Source organism: Podarcis bocagei (assembly GCF_964188305.1).
Source record: "Podarcis bocagei genome assembly, chromosome: 1".
NCBI classification, from domain to species: domain Eukaryota; kingdom Metazoa; phylum Chordata; class Lepidosauria; order Squamata; family Lacertidae; genus Podarcis; species Podarcis bocagei.
In genome coordinates, this window is record NC_138125.1 from 80,874,431 (window position 1) to 80,892,463 (window position 18,033).

Sequence of the window (18,033 nt, forward strand, 5' to 3'; positions counted from 1 at the left end):
ATCTAAGGATTTTTGCATATACCTCTCTATCTAACATACACACAGGAAGTTCCCTTGAGCCAACAAAGCTTACTTTTGGATAGATGTGTATCCACACTTAGGTTGCACTCTAAGCTCTCAAAGACGTAACTATATCACATTAGGGCTTGTTCCTGCTAAATAAAGCAAAAACAGTTATTTTTGAATTAATTTGTGTATTTAATCTACTGCTTTTAGCATTTTAAATTCAAAACAAATAGATGGCTGTTACATTTTAAAGCTGTAAATACAGCTCTTCTAATTCATATGCATATACTGAAGATAAAATGAAAACCATGTGGGTTTCTAGCAAATTGGGCTAAATGATTGATATTTCAATTGGACACATGTAGTATCAACATGCAATAGATTGACTTCCCCAAGTGTATTTTGTTTCAACTACACAGACCTGTGAGTCACGTAAGCTTTGCAGCACTCAGCAGCTTGGAGTGCTAAAGTGCTCCTATGTCTAGACATGCCAGCAGCATTCGCCATGTGTTTGTATTTGTGCCAGCAGTATTCTCCTCCTCTAATGATAAAAATGATATGGAGAACGTCCATGCCTTTTTAAGGCAGTTTCTGATTATCAGGCACCTATTAAAAGTACAACACAATTTGTAATTTTTTTTTTAAGTGTGTCAGCTGACCTGTCAAATTATTCCCACCTTTTTTATTCTGTCTTGAAAGACTCCAGAAAGGGCTGATTTATATTCTCTCTTTTTCGCTTTCCCTACCCCCACCCCTACTGTTGCAGGACCAAATAGCTCCCTCTGCTATTGGGAATGTCTTTTGCAAGTGCTGATGGGGTAAGTTTTTGTGGGCGAAAGGGGTTTGGTACCTGCCTGTATCAGGTTCCAGGAGATCAGATAAAAATATATGGAAAAGCGTACACAGGAAGACAGTACCTCAACAGGAAAATTCCACTATGTGATCCCTTAGACTCTTAGAGATCTTGTATGAGGGAATTCTGGCTTGTTTAGAGAGGCAAAAAAGATACTCTGCTTGAGCACGAGTATTAACTCAGAACAGCATAAAGTGGGGTAGAGAACCTACATTAGGGATGTTGGAAATGCAAGGAGGCAGAAGGGACATTCTTTCACCTCTGGTGGACCTGCCCGAAAGTAAAGGCCTTTTGGGAAATGATACATAATGAGCTGAAAAAGGTATTCAGATATACCTTTGCTAAGAAACCAGAGGCCTTTCTTCTGGGCATGGTGGACCGGAAGGTGCCAAAGAAGGATAGAACTTTGTTTATGTATGCAACTACAGCAGCAAGGATCCTTATTGCAAAGTTCTGGAAGACACCAGATTTACCCACACTGGAGGACTGGCAGACGCAGCTGATGGACTACATGGAGTTGGCAGAAATGACTGGCAGAATCCGAGATCTGAGCGAAGAAACAATGGAGGAGGACTGGAAAAAATTTAAGGACTATTTGCAAAAACATTATAAGTTGTTTGAATGTTAAGATAGCGCACGATTAAGAAACGTTATGCTTCTGCAATTTATTTTAAGCAAATGATAAAGTAAGCATTGACGGAAAAAAACGAGACATATTTGAAACAAAATATTATGTTTATTAAGAGTCTTAAAACTAAAATACAAATTTTTTGAAATTGGTAACATAATATATTTAAAGGTATAATAAGATGGGAAACAAGATAACAAATTGCTGAACTGGTTAGAACAATGAATGCAATGCCGAGAGGATGTGAGGAAGTCCAAAAGTGAATTGTTGAAGGACGTTAAGGAAAGTTGCTTAATATTTCTTTTTTTCTTATTTTTCTTCATATATATATATATAAAAAATGTTTCTTGCATGTTGTCATGTAAACAAATTTGTTAACCTATGAAAAGAAACGCAATAAAAAAATATTTTAAAAAAAAAAAAAGAGAACCTACATTAGGGAGATCATTTTACACATTTGTGGGTTTGCTACAGAATGCAGATTCAACAAGGTGCCACACCATTGCCATTTCTGAGTGTGCTGGTGTAATGAACAAGGGGCTGGAGCAACTAGAAAAGGTTACAACATGTGAGGCTTTTTAGTTTAGGAAAAGGGAAGAGTAAGAGGAGGGAGACATGATAGAGGTATTTGAGGTTATGCTTGGTGTGGAGAAAGAACTTTTTCTCTCCCTCATAAATACTAGAACCCTAGACTTTCCAGCATTCAGCTCCCTTGGATAATTCAGTTTAAACAAAAGGCGTACTGCTTCACAAAACACATAGTTAAGCTATGAAATTCACCCCTGCAGACTATAGTGATGACCCCCAACTTCAAAAGGAGGCATGGAGAATAAGACTTATCAACAGCCACTAGCCAGGATGGCTGTGTTCTGCCTCCAGTGTCCTTGGGCCCAGCTGCCAGAATCCCCAGTTCAAAACACCTCGTGCCTTACAAGTGCTACGTAGTAGGGATGGTTGTCTTTCACCGCTGCTGGTAACTGGCAAGAAAATTGCCCTTGTACTCTTGATAGTTGCCAGTTTCCCCACCCGTGTCTGCCAGGGATATTGACTGCTTGTTGGTGCATGTAGTTTGCACCATTGCCACGAGGAAGTGAATGTTGGGGACCCTTGAAGTGATGCAGTCAAACTTCAGCATGCAGCAGTCTGAACTGGCTGCAGTAATGTTAGTGGTGACATGGAAGGACAACGGGATGAGTTGGAACACTACATCAGCGATTTTCTTTTGTGATTATAGGGTGTGTGGGGCGGGGAAAGTCCACAGTCAACAAATGACTCTTGAGCTATGTAAACAGGCTGCATCACAAAGATGCAGGAGCCTGCGTTCAAAGTGCACAGCCAAAGTTCTCATCTGGTGGCATTCCTTTACAACTGAATATGCATCCCCTGGCTTCAGAGTTTCTGTGCACATGAGTTCTAATAATTCAAATACTGCAAACCTCTCTTTAACGTTCCATTGCACAGGCGTAAGAATGCATTGCATCTGTAGCCATGCTCAGTATCTTTCTTTTCCCCTCCTCCACCCCTGCAATTGTATCAAGATTCCATATTTTTAGAAGTGCAAGGTGTGCATCTCTGTTGTATATGTTGCTGTCCCTGACAGTATACAAAATAACCACTTAAGGTTGTTACAGTACTTGAAGCTAATGGAAATATGTTCATTGAGCAAGAAGCAAGGCGAGATAATGGTTGCAGACAGCAATTTTGATTTACCCAAGGCTGTCAGGTTTAACAGAGAAAGCACGTAGCTTAAGATGCACACAGTTGCTCGTCGATCAGACCGATGTACTGCAGGAGTCTGAACATGGAGTGCACTTTTCTGTTTAGTACATGGCAGCTGGGAGTTTCATTAATGAGAGAACTGGCACTTGCAAGACGAATATGAAAAGCTTTACTACGGTGAACCAGTTTGAGATTTAATTTTTAAAGGGATGTTCTAGACATCAAAGGTGGAATTCAGCTAATGAGTCTTCCAACATGGATTTACCCCCCTCACCCTCAAATTGAGTTGTGGGGGAGGCTTGGAAGAACCTCCAGAACAGTGGGGGGGGGGCAGGAGATGGGGGGTTGTTCCATCAACTAATGCGACATCCAATTCCTCCCTAAGCCAAGTTTTTGAAGCTGCTTAGATTTTAACTGAGAAGTGGGCTGACCGGGGCTGTTGTGTGCCAACAGCACTGTGCATATAGCACAACCCCCCCTGGTGTTGACCTAATGCTAGTTGTTTCATTGTATCAGCATCGAGTTCATATCCAGGATATTGCAGTGTCACTCTAGCATTGTGTGGCAACTAAACAAATAATGATCACAGTCACTGAATGTGGGGATGCAGTATTGTGCAATGCTGTTCAGCGAAGAAGGATGGTGGAGGGCAGGATTTGTAGCGTGACACCATCCTAGGGGAAAGAGCAGAGTGAAGAAAGGGGGTGACTGGTATCAGCCGGGATCCAGGCGAAGGCTGCTTTTCCTTCTTGCCTACAGATATTAAAGCAGAGTAACTAACCTGTGGCCCAAATGTGCCCCCGACCATTTTTTGTGTGGTCCCCCAATAATTTAACTAAAGGCTCTGCATTTCCTAAGGAATCTGAGTGTAGAAAGGATGTGATTGGTGTCAGCTGGAGTACTGACTGGGGCTTATGCATCATCTTAATGACTTTTCAGTCACCAGAGTCCTGCTATGTCAGCATACACCTTGCAGCCTATGTCACAGTAGAATACATAATAAGGTGGTTTGGTTGATTCATGAATGATGGTTTTCTTTTTCAGTGTAGCTGCATTGTGAAACAACAGCGTATGCACGTCTCGTCAGCATTCACAAACATTTGTGCATTCAGTGTTGTGGGTAAACTCTATAAGAACTGCAAACAGTTCCAAACACATCTTGGTGTAGCAAATTCTGTAACATAGTGCTAGACCAGGGGTAGGCAACCTAAGGCCCATGGGCCACAAGCGGCCCACGGGGGTCATTTAACCGGCCCACGAGACGAGCTGCCCGCTCAGCAAGTCCCTGTGCACTGCACTAAACCAGCGCAGCGCAGGAACTCGCTTCCGCTGTGCCTGAAATTGCACATGCACAGACACCAGAAATCACGTCTGCGCAGACGCTGGAAATCGTGGGTGTGCGTGCTCACGCACACATGCAATCCAGCCCACAGAGGGATCTCTGCTGGAGTGAACTGGCCCAGGTGAGGTAAACCTTGCCGACCCCTGTGCTAGACCCTCTGTTTTGTAGCATAGTTCTTCTGCAGTCTAATCCTATTCATACTCGCTTTGAAGTAGAACTGGGCCAAATGTTCACAGGGTCTGATTCTTAGATTGAAAGTAGTGATTTTGAAGGGACAAAAGTATTTCCTGAAAGAAGAGTGAACATTCACCGGTCCTGTTCCTTGCGTTTAATACCTCCTACATTCATACGTTTGTCAAAAGGATTTGTTATATCTAGCATTGCATGAATCTCTTAGGAAATAGTTATTTTTGAGGGTGAAGGCACAAGTTTCATCAGAGGCAATATGCATCCTTCCTGAGATGGGTCTCTTTAAAGTGGGGATCAGCAACTGGGGACTCCTGGGCCAAATCTGGCCTCCTGAGGGGTGTTACCTGGTCTGCCACTTGCTGTTTGATAGGCAGGGTAGTGGTACTGGTGTCTGCTGAAAAGGAAGCTTTGGATGATGAGGAATGGATTAGTCCACCCCATTCCTTCTTAAAGTGGCCCTCCTGTAGGAGTGGTTACTGAGCAGGCTTTAAGACTACAATGACAGAGTTGTTTTAGGGACATTTTTGATAAATGGCTAATTGTTCTTTTGGCTGCCGAGTACCCTTTTGCATCCAGCCCTGCGCTTACATTCACAGAAGCTGTTGGCTGGTGAGAAAATGAAGGATGAAGGTTGTATTTGTTTGGGAGTTGCACAGCTGTCCTGTGGGAGAACGAAACATTTAAAGACAGAAAATGGAGATCTTTAGTGTAGGGTGTTGTGCTGATGTAACCAAAATGGTCAGAAACATATTTCCTGTGTGTGAAAAATTAGAAGAGGCTTCAGTAACAACTAGACGTGGGTTCTCCCTCCAGGCAGAGGTTACTGTCACTGCCAAAAGTATAAGCCAGTGAGCCCAGGCCTGAAGGAAGTGGTGGGATTCTTATCTATCTTCAGCTCTACATTATTTGAATATCTTCTCCTATGGTTCTCTTGCTACATTCCTGTGCCCTCTTCAATTACTATTAATTATATTGACACATATTCTGTCTCTGATAAACCTTAGTTGTTTGGTTGTCATTAGCATTGCTAGAAAATTGAGATTTGAAATACAGTACAGTCGTACCTCAGAAGTCGAATGGAATCTGTTCTGGAAGTCCATTTGACTTCCAAAACGTTTGGAAACCAATGCATGGCTTCCGGTTGGCTACAGGAAGCTCCTGCAGCCAATTGGAATCTGTGGAACCCACGTCAGACATTTGGGTTCCAAAGAACGTTCGCAAACTGGAACACTCACTTCCAGGTTTGCGGCGTTCAGGAGCAAAAACGTTTGACTCACAAGGCATTCGACTTTCGAGGTACGACTGTATTTTAAAGGTAGTCCCTGTTCTTTTAATTTCTGATGTTCAGAATGAGTGTAGGTATTTACAGGAACAAAGGAAGCTGCCTTAAACGGAGTAAGATCATTGGTCCATCTAGCTCCGTATTGTCTACACTGATTGGCTGCATCTCTCCAGGATTCCAGACAGAGGTCTCTTCCAGCCCTGTGTTGTAGGTGCCAGGGATTGAACCTGGGACCATCTGCATGCAAGGCAGATGCTCTACCGCTGAGCTATGCCCTTCCTCAAAAGATATTATTCATGCACAAGAGGTAGGTTGATGCATGATAAGTCTTGCAGAAAGCTGAAGAATTACTTAGGGAGAAAAGCTATGGATGGGAACCCCAAAAGTAATCCAGTGAGAAAGGGTTGCTTCTTTTTCTGTAGCAGACTGTGATGTCTACCCCAACTTCATCCCAGAAGTTGTTACCGTCCTATTGTGCAGTTAATTTCCTTTGAGCCTCACAAAGAGAAAAATCAAACTGTGGGGAGATCACCCTCTGCATTTGTAGCAGGGTGGATAAAAATAAATGATTTTTAAATAAATAAATATTGGAATTTTTAAAATTTAAATCAGATTTTTTAAATTTAAATGGGATTTTTAAAAATAGAATGCTTTTGGAGGAAAAATCTTTCTAAAGATAGGTTTCTATTTAAGTTACGTTAAGTTTTGGAGGAAAAATCTTTCTAAAGATGGTTTTCTATTTAAGTTACGTTATAGGCTATTCATCTGGAAAGAAGGATTTGTTTTTAATTATGTAGCATGAGGCTTTATATGCAGTGTTTAAAATTTTTGGTAAATGAATTCCAGTAATCCATTCACAATGTCATGCTCTTCAAGAGGTTTCTGTAAGGTTATTTGGGGCAGTTTTTCTAACGAGAAGATATTATCACAGATGCTTGTTTTTCCAGTTCTCAAAAATGTGAATTTGTGTCTGCAGAGATAACATGCCTTTTATTCACAGGAAAAACGTTATAAAATAAACATACAGAGTTGAGGAAAAAAACCATTGTTCCTTTGCAAATTTATACACACAAACCAACCCCATACCTCTTAAATGCTAAGTTCCAAGAGGTTCAATGAATAGATTGTTTGGAGTAGAATAGATCTGCACAAGTAGCTAAGTGTGAAGCAGTAAAAATGAAAATGCAACCTTCTGAGCAGAATACTCTTCAAGTCTTGGGATCTTTGTGTAATAATTGTGCAAGTCGGTTGCATATCTGTGCAACTCAGATTTGGGGCAAGTGCTGAAGGCACTTCAGGGCTGGCAACCTCTTCCCAATCCCACTGGGTTCCAACAACTGCACTAACACTTGAAGACCTTGAAGTGCTTGCCAGTCAACTAATAAGAGTTCACTGGTTCCAGGCCCTTCTTCCCAGGCTCGCCTGACATTGTCCAAACAATAAAGCCTCTACCTGGAGCTTCAATCCTGCAGCAGGAATCCCTGAAGTTCTGCTCCAGTCCTTGGTTCCCCTTTTCCAGCTTTCCATCAGCCTGTTTCTCCTCAGCTTGTTCTTTCTGCATGCCTGTTCCAGCCTAGGCCTACCAACTGTATCTCTCCTCCCCACCAGAAAAAGGAAGGCCAGCCTTGCCAAAGCCAGGGCTGCTGGGAGATATAGCCCCTATAAACAGTTAACTTATTAAACCTCACAATAATTTCATAATTATCTGTCTATGTATTTCTAATAATATAACCAAATCAGTAATTTTTGATATAACTAAAAACTACTCTGAAAATTTATTATTCCAAAAATGAAGCCTTATATACCAGCAAGAATGAGTCTTTCTGTAAAAAATGATTTAAATCAAGTCTTACTGACTAGTGATTTAAATCGTGATTTAAATCCACCCTGATATGTAGTACTTTTCCCTCTGCGTTGTTTCTTCTTCTTCTTCTTGCTTGTTTGAATGCAGTCTTCACCCAGAGGCCACTGGGGAACCGAGCTTTGAGTTGGAGCTTTTAAAAGTTCTCCTAATCTGCAACAGTGTGTGAAAAGCAAAGAGCTTCGCAGCCTGGCATGGAGGCTGCGCATTTACAATTTCACTTGTGCCTTTCACTCCTGATTAGGCCCTGGAAGGCAACAGCCCAGTTTCCAGGCAGGTTTCTATTCCTTGGAGGCATTTACATTGACAGATTTATTGTCCAATCCTGACTTTTATATGTGGGGTTTGGCAGTTCATTTTTCTTTATATTAAACTGGATTGTTTCAGATATTCCAAATGAAGTGACATTTCATAAATGGAACTTCAGCCTTGTAATTTTTCATATGGAAGCCTTCAAAGAGCAGTGCAGTCTACCATAGCAGCTTCTAGATTGTTTTGGGGGGGGGGACAAAGCTTTGTGTTTGTGTGTTGGGAGGGTGGGGAAGGAAGGAGCAAGAGAGAACATTGCTTTGAACAATGTTAAGCTTGACATTTGCAAAACCTTACATGCACCCTCTCTATTAACATGTGTGAGGTTTCCATAGGCCTCATATATATAACCAAGGTTTTATTCCGGTGGTGACATTTGCATTGTTTGGTGAAGGTTGAGTGCTTTGTTCTTATGGAGGCTGTCAGTTGTGCATCTGGGTTGCATTATCAATGTGACTTTCTATAGTTCTCCTTCCCCAGACATAATTTGCAGCATTGTGACTGTTTCTCAGATTACCTTTTCATCTGCTGAGGAATATCTGTCCAAAACATGGAGTGCATTGCAGAGGGCTCTTCCGAGGTATGTTCTAGGCCAGGGGTTGCCAGACTCTTGTCTGTGGACCTGGTGGTCTGTTAGTTTCATTCAGGTGGTTCATGGTGTGTTTCTGAAAAATGCTATTAAATATCATACAGCATCTAGCACAGCACAATTGCTACAACAGGTGGAAAACCATTAAATGGTCCGGCAAGACCCACGGGAATTTTTAAGTGTGTACCAGTCCTTGCGAGAGAATATCCATGGATAAAGTAGCAATTTAGAGGAGCTTGGTACGTGAAACCTCTTTTTGAAAAAACGCATATCTAAAATTCTGTTGACAATAGACCATAGTATGTTGCATAAAATAACACAGTGTATATTTGAATGAGAATTGCACCGTGGTTCCTTGCTATTCTGCAGTCAGTTGACTGGGTTGTCTGCTGGTGTATTTTTTTTCCTTTTTGCAGGAAAAAAAAGGGGCAAGAATGTTTGTGTTAATGAAATGGAATTTTGATGGTTGGAGGACTATGTAGATCAGTTGCTTTATGATAAAAATGACAAGGAAAAGCTTTTCTAAAAAGATACTACACCAAGGCAAGACCTGTTCTGTTGTAATAGATAGATAGATAGATTCTTTATTGTCATTACACTAGTGCAACATTGCACAAGTGCAACGAAATTGGATGCCATCCCTTAAAAACAGTAAAAGCAAAACAACAACAACAACCAACCAAACCACCTTCCAACCACACCCACACCCACCCCCAAAAACTCCCAGATCTCACTATCGAGTTACAGCATTCAAAAAGGCCACAGCTCTTGGATAGAAACTGTTTTTCAGTCTATTTGTCCTTGACTTGATGTTTCTATACCTCCTGCCAGAAGGCAGTAGTGCAAACAGACTGTATCCCGGGTGAGATGGATCCTGCAGGATGTTATTTGCTTTCCTAAGGCAACGGGAACCGTACAGTTCTTCCAAAGGTGGGAGAGGGTGACCAATAATCCTTTGGGCTGTGGTTATGACCTTCTGGAGCACCTTCCTCTCTCTAGCTGTACAACTGGAGAACCAAGCACAAATACAATATGTGAGTATGCTCTCTATGGAGCCTTGGTAGAAGGACACCAGCAGTCTCTCACTCAGATTGTTCTTTTTTAAAAGTCTGAGGAAATAAATTCTCTGCTGGGCCTTCTTCACCAGAGCAGTGGTATTTGCGCTCCAAGTCATGCCCTGATCCATAATCACTCCCAAAAACCTGAATTCCGCCACCCTCTCCACCCGTTCCCCGTTGATATACAAGGGCTGAATGTCCGCCTTTTTTTTCCTGTAATCCACCACCAATTCCTTGGTCTTAGCCGTATTAAGAGCTAGATTGTTCTCTCCACACCAAACACAGAGCCGCTCCACCTCGTCCCGATAGGCGGACTCATCCCCTCCTGAAATGAGCCCCACCACCGTAGTATCATCAGCAAACTTGATGATTTTGTTGCTGGAGTAGATGGCTGTACAGTCATACGTATAGAGAGCATAGAGCAGGGGACTCAACACGCAACCCTGTGGTGAGCCGGTGTTAAGGCTAAGGGCTGTGGACACATGTGACCCTACTCTAACCCTCTGAGAACGTTCTGACAAAAAATCCAAAACCCAGAGACAGGTGGAGTTGGGGAGTCTAATCGTCTCTAGCTTGGACACCAGTCTAATGGCAGTGGGGGCAGGTATTGCAAGGAAGTGGTGTTACAGCACCAGTCTCCTTGCATCTGACAAGACAATTGCCTTCCTTAATCAGTTCATTACCTCAAGGCTTGTGCTACATTTGCAAGGGAAGCTGAAAAAAAATAAAGCTACAAAATGGAACAGCAGCCGGGAAATGCAGGAATGCAGTGGGTTTGGGAGGAACAGGATTTGAATTATTGAGTTAGTGACTAGTGCTCTTACAGGATAAAAAGGCTGGTATGGCACAGTATTAGGGAAAATAAGGCCAAAACAACAACAACCATGATGCAAATTTGTGGGATGCTGTTCTCCTGTGCAAATTACCATCTACTTATTTTTTACTTGTTTCCATCTAGGCAAACAGTGCCTAGAAAAAACTCTAGTGGTGTCCAGGAAGTTCCTCTTTCATTGCTAAGAGAGATCACTTTAGAGAAGTTCTAAGGTGAATGAACTAGGAAGCCAGGGAAACCAGTTGAACCATCTCAGTTGAGAAAAACTTGAAAAGGCAGCTGGGAGAGCCAGATGTCACACAGCTTCCATGTGAGTTGTTTCCTGACACATGCCAGTCTCTTCAATAGTGGAGAAAATCAGCAAGAGGGTAGCTGTTTTAGTTCGTTTGCATCAAAAACAATAACTAAAAAAAAAAGCCTGAGGAATAAAAATATTGCTAAAGGAACACCAGTTCATTGACTACAATATATAATAAAATGTCAGACATTTTATTATTATTTTGTTTAACTTGAAGCTGCCAGAGTGGCTGGGGTATAAACAATATTATTATTATTATTGTTGTTGTTGTTGTTGTTGTTGTTGTTGTTATTATTATTATTATTATTATTATTATTATTATTATTATTATTATTATAACTAGGGTGAATTTAACTTCTGAACGTTTATTTTGAAGGGGGAAGGAGAGTGGTTGCTATATCTGAGATAAGGTTTTGACATTTTTTAAACTCTGACTTCAGGAAGGCTCTCCCAAGTTATATGGCCTGACCTACCAAATCAAAGGATATGTGATCTAGTAGTATTGGAATCCATTTAGGCATTTGTCACATGCACCCTTAGATTTTTAAATTGAGACTTGAAAGCAGAGTTAACTTCTCCCAGCGACCTTTCTTAGTTTGCTACCTCCTGGGAAGCAGGACATCATGTTAGCTGCCAATGGCTTATAAACAGAGTGGGAAGTGGCCAGAAGATCTTCTAGCTAAATTCTTGTACTCCAAACCCAGTGCAGATCAGCCTACACACTCCAGGCCATTGTGCACTAAAGTAAGGGGCATTGTGCTAACAGAGTACACGGTTTCCTGTGCCTTGAGCAACAAAGCTGGCAAGCATTTCATAGGAAAAGATGTTCAGAAAACCTGAGGCACCAGTTTGCTGCTCCATGATGTAGTGATGGCTACTGACAGAGCTTTGTAAGAGGATTTGACAAAGTCATGGAGGGGGAAGGCCATTGATAGTTACTAATCATGGCAGCTGTGTACTACCTCCAATGTTGTGAGTCAGTCTGCCTCTGAATACACATTGATGGGGGTCACAAATGGGAAGAGTGCTGTTCTGCTCATGTCTTGCTTGTGATCTTCCCAAGGACATCTGGTTGGCTACTATGAGATCAGGGTGCTAGGCTCAATGGGCCTTTGGCCCAATTGAGCAGGGCTTATCTTATGCTGTGCATGGGATGCCAAAGAAGGCTTCCCTCCTGATGCAAATAGCAGCTGGGGGAGCAATTTTTGTCAGGACCATGGCAGGGTCAGGATAAAACCACTTCCCCCTGCTATTACTTAGATAACAACAATGTGCAGGTTAGTTGCATTCATTGTCCTCTCTGTCCTATAGCATTTCCTTATAGATTTTGTTATTGAACATTATGTAAGCACCAGCCAAGCCCTTCCCCAGTACATGCACAGTTTGATCCAAAAAGGCAGATGATGCGTTTTTGGAAATAATCCACCGGCAGCAAGGGCAGATGTTCTGTAGTATTGTTGGGCCTGAGTTATATGACCGAAAGATTACTGCTTAGTTAAAGGCATGCTGTAAAGCTGTTCAGGGCTATTTATGGTGTGCGAGAATTAGATCTTTTGAAATGCTCTCCCACATCCAGTATAACTTTGGCTATGAACGTGTAAATACACTGCACCCCGCACAGACGTTTGAAATGTTTTGTGTCGCTAATAGATTCTGCAGTGTTGAGCCAAATTCCTATGCACTCCTCTGACTTTTCTTTCAGCGCTGCTTGACATCCCATCTCCCAATGCAAATATTGATTCTGCTTGTTGCTCAACGTGAAGTCCTGATTGTTTTTGCACATCCTGTAGGAGTAGATCATTTCTGTATTTGAAAATGGATCATGGGTGCATTACCTTTATAGAAGCTACTCACTGAACCAGTGGAATGTTGATGACACAATTATAGGAGTAGGTCAGTTATGCATGTGAAAATGCACCATTAGTTTCTATGGTGGGTGCTTGTTAAGCTGCTCAGCTGAGGCACGGAAGACTCCCTTCACCTCTTTGGGTTCTAGGGTGGGACTTTCCAAGGGAGGTACATTCCGGCACCTTTTTCTCTAGGGGGAAAAAAGCACTGATTGTGAGTTCTACTTAATATCACAGCTCTGGATTTCGCTTACTTTGGTGATTTTTATTTTAGAAATGTTGACCTAGTTAAACATTCAGAAAAAGAACAAAGGTTGTCAACTCTATAAATACCTTGAAAAGGGAGCATAAAATTAATGGCATAATGGAGCACAAAATTAAATACAGCCTACTAAAAGCTATGTTTTGTTCCCGAACAATTAGTGCAGATTGACTTTATCGTGCAACCATAAATGGAAAAGTTGTCAAATTGCAAGATGGAATTCTCTTGGTCCTAAGGCGGAAGGGGAGTTCAGCGCGGTGGAAGATCACATGCTGCTTTTAAAAATAATAATTTGTTTTGGGGTTTTAGGAACAAGGATCATAGGATACAAATAAATAGACCAAGTTATCTCATGCCATTTGTATATCACAAAACTAGCATAATTAATTTTCAGTAATATCTGCAACATAAGTGGTCAATGTATAGGTTCTTGGTTCGTGAATTGATTTGAACAAAAACAGAAATAAGTGAGAACATTAAACATCACATAGCTAAACACCCAATCAGGAGCCCTTGTGGTTGTGCTTAGATTAAGTATGAGTAGTAGTCATTTTTACGCTCATGTTACCAATGAAACAATGGTGTATTGAGGAACATAGGAGGGAGGTTCAAAGTGAACATAATTTATGTTTAAATTTAAATTTGAATCAACCAGATTGAGCCAAATGCTGATGGGGGAGGCGTTGTTCATTTTCTGGAATACTGGCATGTTATGAAATTTTAAAAAGCGCATCCTTTTTATACAAAAGGTCCCAGGCTCACTCCCTGGCATTTTCAGGTATGGCTGCAGAAAATCCCCTGCCTGAAAAGCCTGGAGAGCCTTTGCCAATCAGTTTAGATAGTTCTGAGTTAGTTGAACTCAGTAGAAGCAGCTTCCTGTATTGCTAAAGGCCAGCTTCCAGTCAGAATACCCACAGAACTGTAGGCCAAGTTACAGTGCATGTCTCTTTCCACAGCTGTCTCAAATTTCAGTGGTTCACAGCAAAATCTTCAAATAGAAGATCAGAGGATGTAATGCCTATGCACACTGTAAACCCTTGTTTCTAAGTGGAGGCCTGGTGTTGAGCCTAATGTGAGACTAAGCTGTCAATTTAACTTGTGTCCAGCAGTCAAATCTCTTGCTAGTTTTTATATCGCTGCTTCCACAAAAGAGGCCGTAATGGGAAACTTCTACCCTCATTAAGTCTGCAAAGACTTGTTTTATTACTCTTTAAGGCTGAAACATTTTGTAGATTGATATTCAAGCCTGAACACTATGCTTCTGTTCAGAAACATAATCTCCCCACCACTCTTTCTACACACCCACACCCACACCCAGGGTATAGTGGACTAACTTCTGCCATATAAATTTGTTAGACTTTAATGTGCTACAGGACGCTTTGTTTTTGCTGCAAAAGGGTAATATTGCTACCCCAAGCCCCTGGAAGTTGAATTCAGGATTTGTCTCATGCAGTGATTTATTCTCTGCTGTTTAAGACACTGGAGAGACTTCAATGCAAGAAGGCCAGATGTCTTTTTCAAAGTCTCAATGCAGCCACAGAGCAAGTAGGAGCAATGCCCTTCTTGCATTGTAAAAGTTAGTACATATTAGTGTTTCTCCTATAAAGAAAGAATTTAAAAAGTTGCTAAAACCATGGCAGGGTGCCAAGCCTGTCCTATGTTATTATTGTTTTATTAAATTTGCATCCCACCCTTTCTTCTAAAGGAGTCCAGGACAGCAAACACAAAAGTGAGAATTAAAAATAAAAAACTACATAAAACAATTTAAAACATCCAAAGAAATTTAAAATGGTCATAACCATCTAAAAACATGTAAAACAATCATATATAGAGGAGGAGATTTCAGAAGTCACACCTATAATGAGTGGGCTACCTGTCTCACACATGAGAACAAAATACAATTCTGCCTCTGTCTTGTGATGAGGTTAAAGGAAGGTATGATATGAATACAGCTTCCAAGTGGATAATATCACCTATGCAGAATATTTTAATCCTTCATTATATGATTGACATCTTTCTGGGCATCTGAATTTGAAATACTTTTTAAGGTTTTGTTTTAGATATTAACATCCCAAATCTGCCTTTTAAAAAAAACCTTAAAACTTTATGGAAGCAGTGTGATCAACCCCAAAGAGAGACGTAAACTATCAGAATTATGGGAAATGGAATGAAAAAATGCTTTCTGATAATAAGATATTTAATACAGTGCATGTTTCCCAGGTGTTAAGGAGGTGACCTTTCCCGTGGTGGTATAATTCTGCTCCCTGACCAGCAGCAAAATTCATTCTGCAGTATTTTAGCCAAGGAAGCAAAAGATCTCATAGGCCTTATTTATGTTCAAGTGTAGATTTCCAGATGAGCAAAATGAAAATACAGTGGTTACATACGCTTCAGGTTACAGACTCTGCTAACCCAGAAATATTACCTTGGGTTAAGAACTTTGCTTCAGGATGAGAACAGAAATCATGCAGTGGCAGCAGGAGGACCCATTAGCTAAGGTGGTGCTTTAGGTTAAGAACAGTTTCAGGTTAAGAACAAACCTCCAGAATGAATTAAGTACCTAACCTGAGGTACCACTGTACTTGCGATGAGGTGCTTAGGCAGCTTTTTCTTTCATGGGGACACTTGGCCTTCCATGGCCCATCAACTGTGGAGGTGGCTGAGCAAGAGTAGAGAGAGGTCGTAGTAGATTGCGTTACGTGGTGGTTATGTTAATAATACTGCTTGTAGCTGTTAATATTTCTAAGAATTTTTCTTTAGGGGTCAATCTAATCTTAAGTAGTTATTCATTGGTCCCACAACTGTGAACTTCAATGGTTCATTAATAAATTTAATCCAGGCACCGCTTTGGCCTGGATACCCTTGGTCTCAATAGCAGACTCCTGTCACATGTTTGCAGACCATTCCGTCGCTCGGTCTTTGCCAACCTGGTGCCCTCCAGATGTTTTGAATCACTGCTCCCATCAGCCCAAGTCATATGCCATTCTGTTAAGTGTGCTAGGAAAGTAAAGAGGAGTGTTCCAAACTCGAGAAAACTACCATTGTTGAAGTCACTTGTGGCCTTTTGTCTTCTCAATGTGTATAGCACACCAATGTGTGGTAGTGGGACCCATAGAAAGAGAGGGCTTTTGCAGGCAGCTGGGTGAAGACCTGGAAATGTTTTGAAAATGACTGGAAAGTGTAAGTTTGTGGTGTTTTTTCTTTTCTTTTGCAGATGTGCTACTTAAGACCTGACAGCAGCTTTTAAATCTGGAGGTACTATCCAGAGAAGTTTCGTTTCCTTCCAAGGCAGGCCTTCAAGATGTGGACAGCTGTTGGGTCTTTTCTGTTGATCTCCTTATGTGTGTCTGAAAACGGCAGCTCCATCTTAAAAGAGAGGGGGGTCCAGGTAACACATGTACATCTGCTCAGCAGTGAAAAGCATTGCAAGCAAGCTTGTAAAGGCCCAACAGCATCAGGTAAGATTACCTCACCTGACCATAAATCTTTTCCTTTGGGGCAGTAGGCGTCTGCTTAGGTCTTTCACAGCATTTGTGATTATGGCTGCTACATATGCAGTAGCTAAATGACTTCACAACCTTAGTCAAATTGAAAACAGCATCCGTTTTCCAGGGACTGCCTTTTCTCTATTTCTTTTTTACAATTTTACAATGCAGCAAGCATAGAAGAGCCTTTGTGTGTAACACTAGCAAGGAAATTGTGTTAGATTACTTAACATACCCTTCAGCCAGATGTCTCTGTATTTGATGAAGTTTCACATTCTTCTGTGTCCTTGTTGCCCTGTTACCTGAATGCCCCAGAGATCCTTGGAATGGATTTTTCAATCCAGTTTGACATGAGCTTCACGGGTGACTTAATCAAACCCCTTGGAACTTTAGGAGCTTCTAGACTCGGGGTGACTAAATTATTCCCCCCCAGATGTTGCTGGACTACATCCCTGACAATTGTCCAAGCTGTCTGGGGCTGTGGTGAGTTGGAGCCTGACAACATCTGGAGGGTTATAGCTTTGCCCACCTCATTCTAGGTTTAAATCATCCCTGACAGATCCTCATCAGTTTCCCTATTTAAAGGCCGTAAGGGAAGAGGACTTCAGTTTCCCAAAGCAACTTTTCACATTACCTAGCTTTTATGGATGCTGCTACTTTAAGTTAGGAAGTGGTTGGGTTTGCTCTCTTGTGGCTCCCCCCACCCCCCGCCCGAAGCTGCTTATCATGCCCCTACCACCAATCTTCTCTAAGTAAAATGTGCCCAGCTTCTTATCTTGTCATCGTAAGACACAAATTCCAGTCCAGCATTGTCTACTTCATTTGGCAGGGAGGTTCTCCCAAGTCCTCAGATGTGGGACTTTTCCTAGTTTTCTTGCTGGAGGTTTTCTTAACTAACAGTTCAAAGGTCGGCCCCAACAACATTCTGCATTCAAAGCACGTGCCGTGTGATGCAAGTCTTTGTAGCTGCCTTCTCCTTGTATCTTGCTTCTACTTTTTATCTGAAGGGACTTGCCTGGAGCTTGTAAGCCCAGGGGTCAGCAAACTTTTTCAGCAGGGGGCCAGTCCACTGTCCATAGCTGTCAACTTACAGATTTGAAAATAAGGGACCAGCAGCCTTGAAAATAAGGGACCAGCAGCCAAAATAAGGGACCTGCAGCCTCACCTGTTCCAGGCACTCCAGTCTTCCTGTCCTCCTGCAGTCTGGTTAAACTCATGCTGGTAGCTTCGAGAACACTGTCTAACCAACTTTGTAACCAGAGGTTCAACTGAATAGAATCTGAATCACATGTACCACAAGGCCTATGCAGCCTCAACTTAAGATGGCTCCCCGGCCTGGCTTTGCACTGCAAAGTTTGCAGCAGCACGTACAACAAAATGGCGTCCAGCATTCAAAAAACCCCTCAGCTTGCATTAACTAGCCACACACAAGGCATGCAAGCTCTACCCCCCCAGTCGTTCTTAGACTTCTTA

The 18,033-nt window shown here is 41.8% G+C and overlaps 1 protein-coding gene across 2 annotated transcripts in view; it reads left to right on the forward strand.

Annotated features, from left to right (window-relative positions):
* LOC308588950 (uncharacterized protein C11orf24 homolog) overlaps window positions 1-18,033 on the forward strand; it is a 30,110-nt gene that overhangs the window by 6,576 nt on the left and 5,501 nt on the right. Inside the window, exons 2-3 of one of the 2 annotated variants that reach the window (XM_081197693.1) lie at window positions 773-824; window positions 16,290-16,533. In XM_081197693.1, the coding sequence (XP_081053819.1) occupies window positions 16,377-16,533 (157 nt within the window). In that variant the 5' untranslated portion in view covers window positions 773-824; window positions 16,290-16,376. The remainder of the gene's footprint in view (window positions 1-772; window positions 825-16,289; window positions 16,534-18,033) is intronic. The other variant, XM_081197692.1, reaches the window with a different exon arrangement.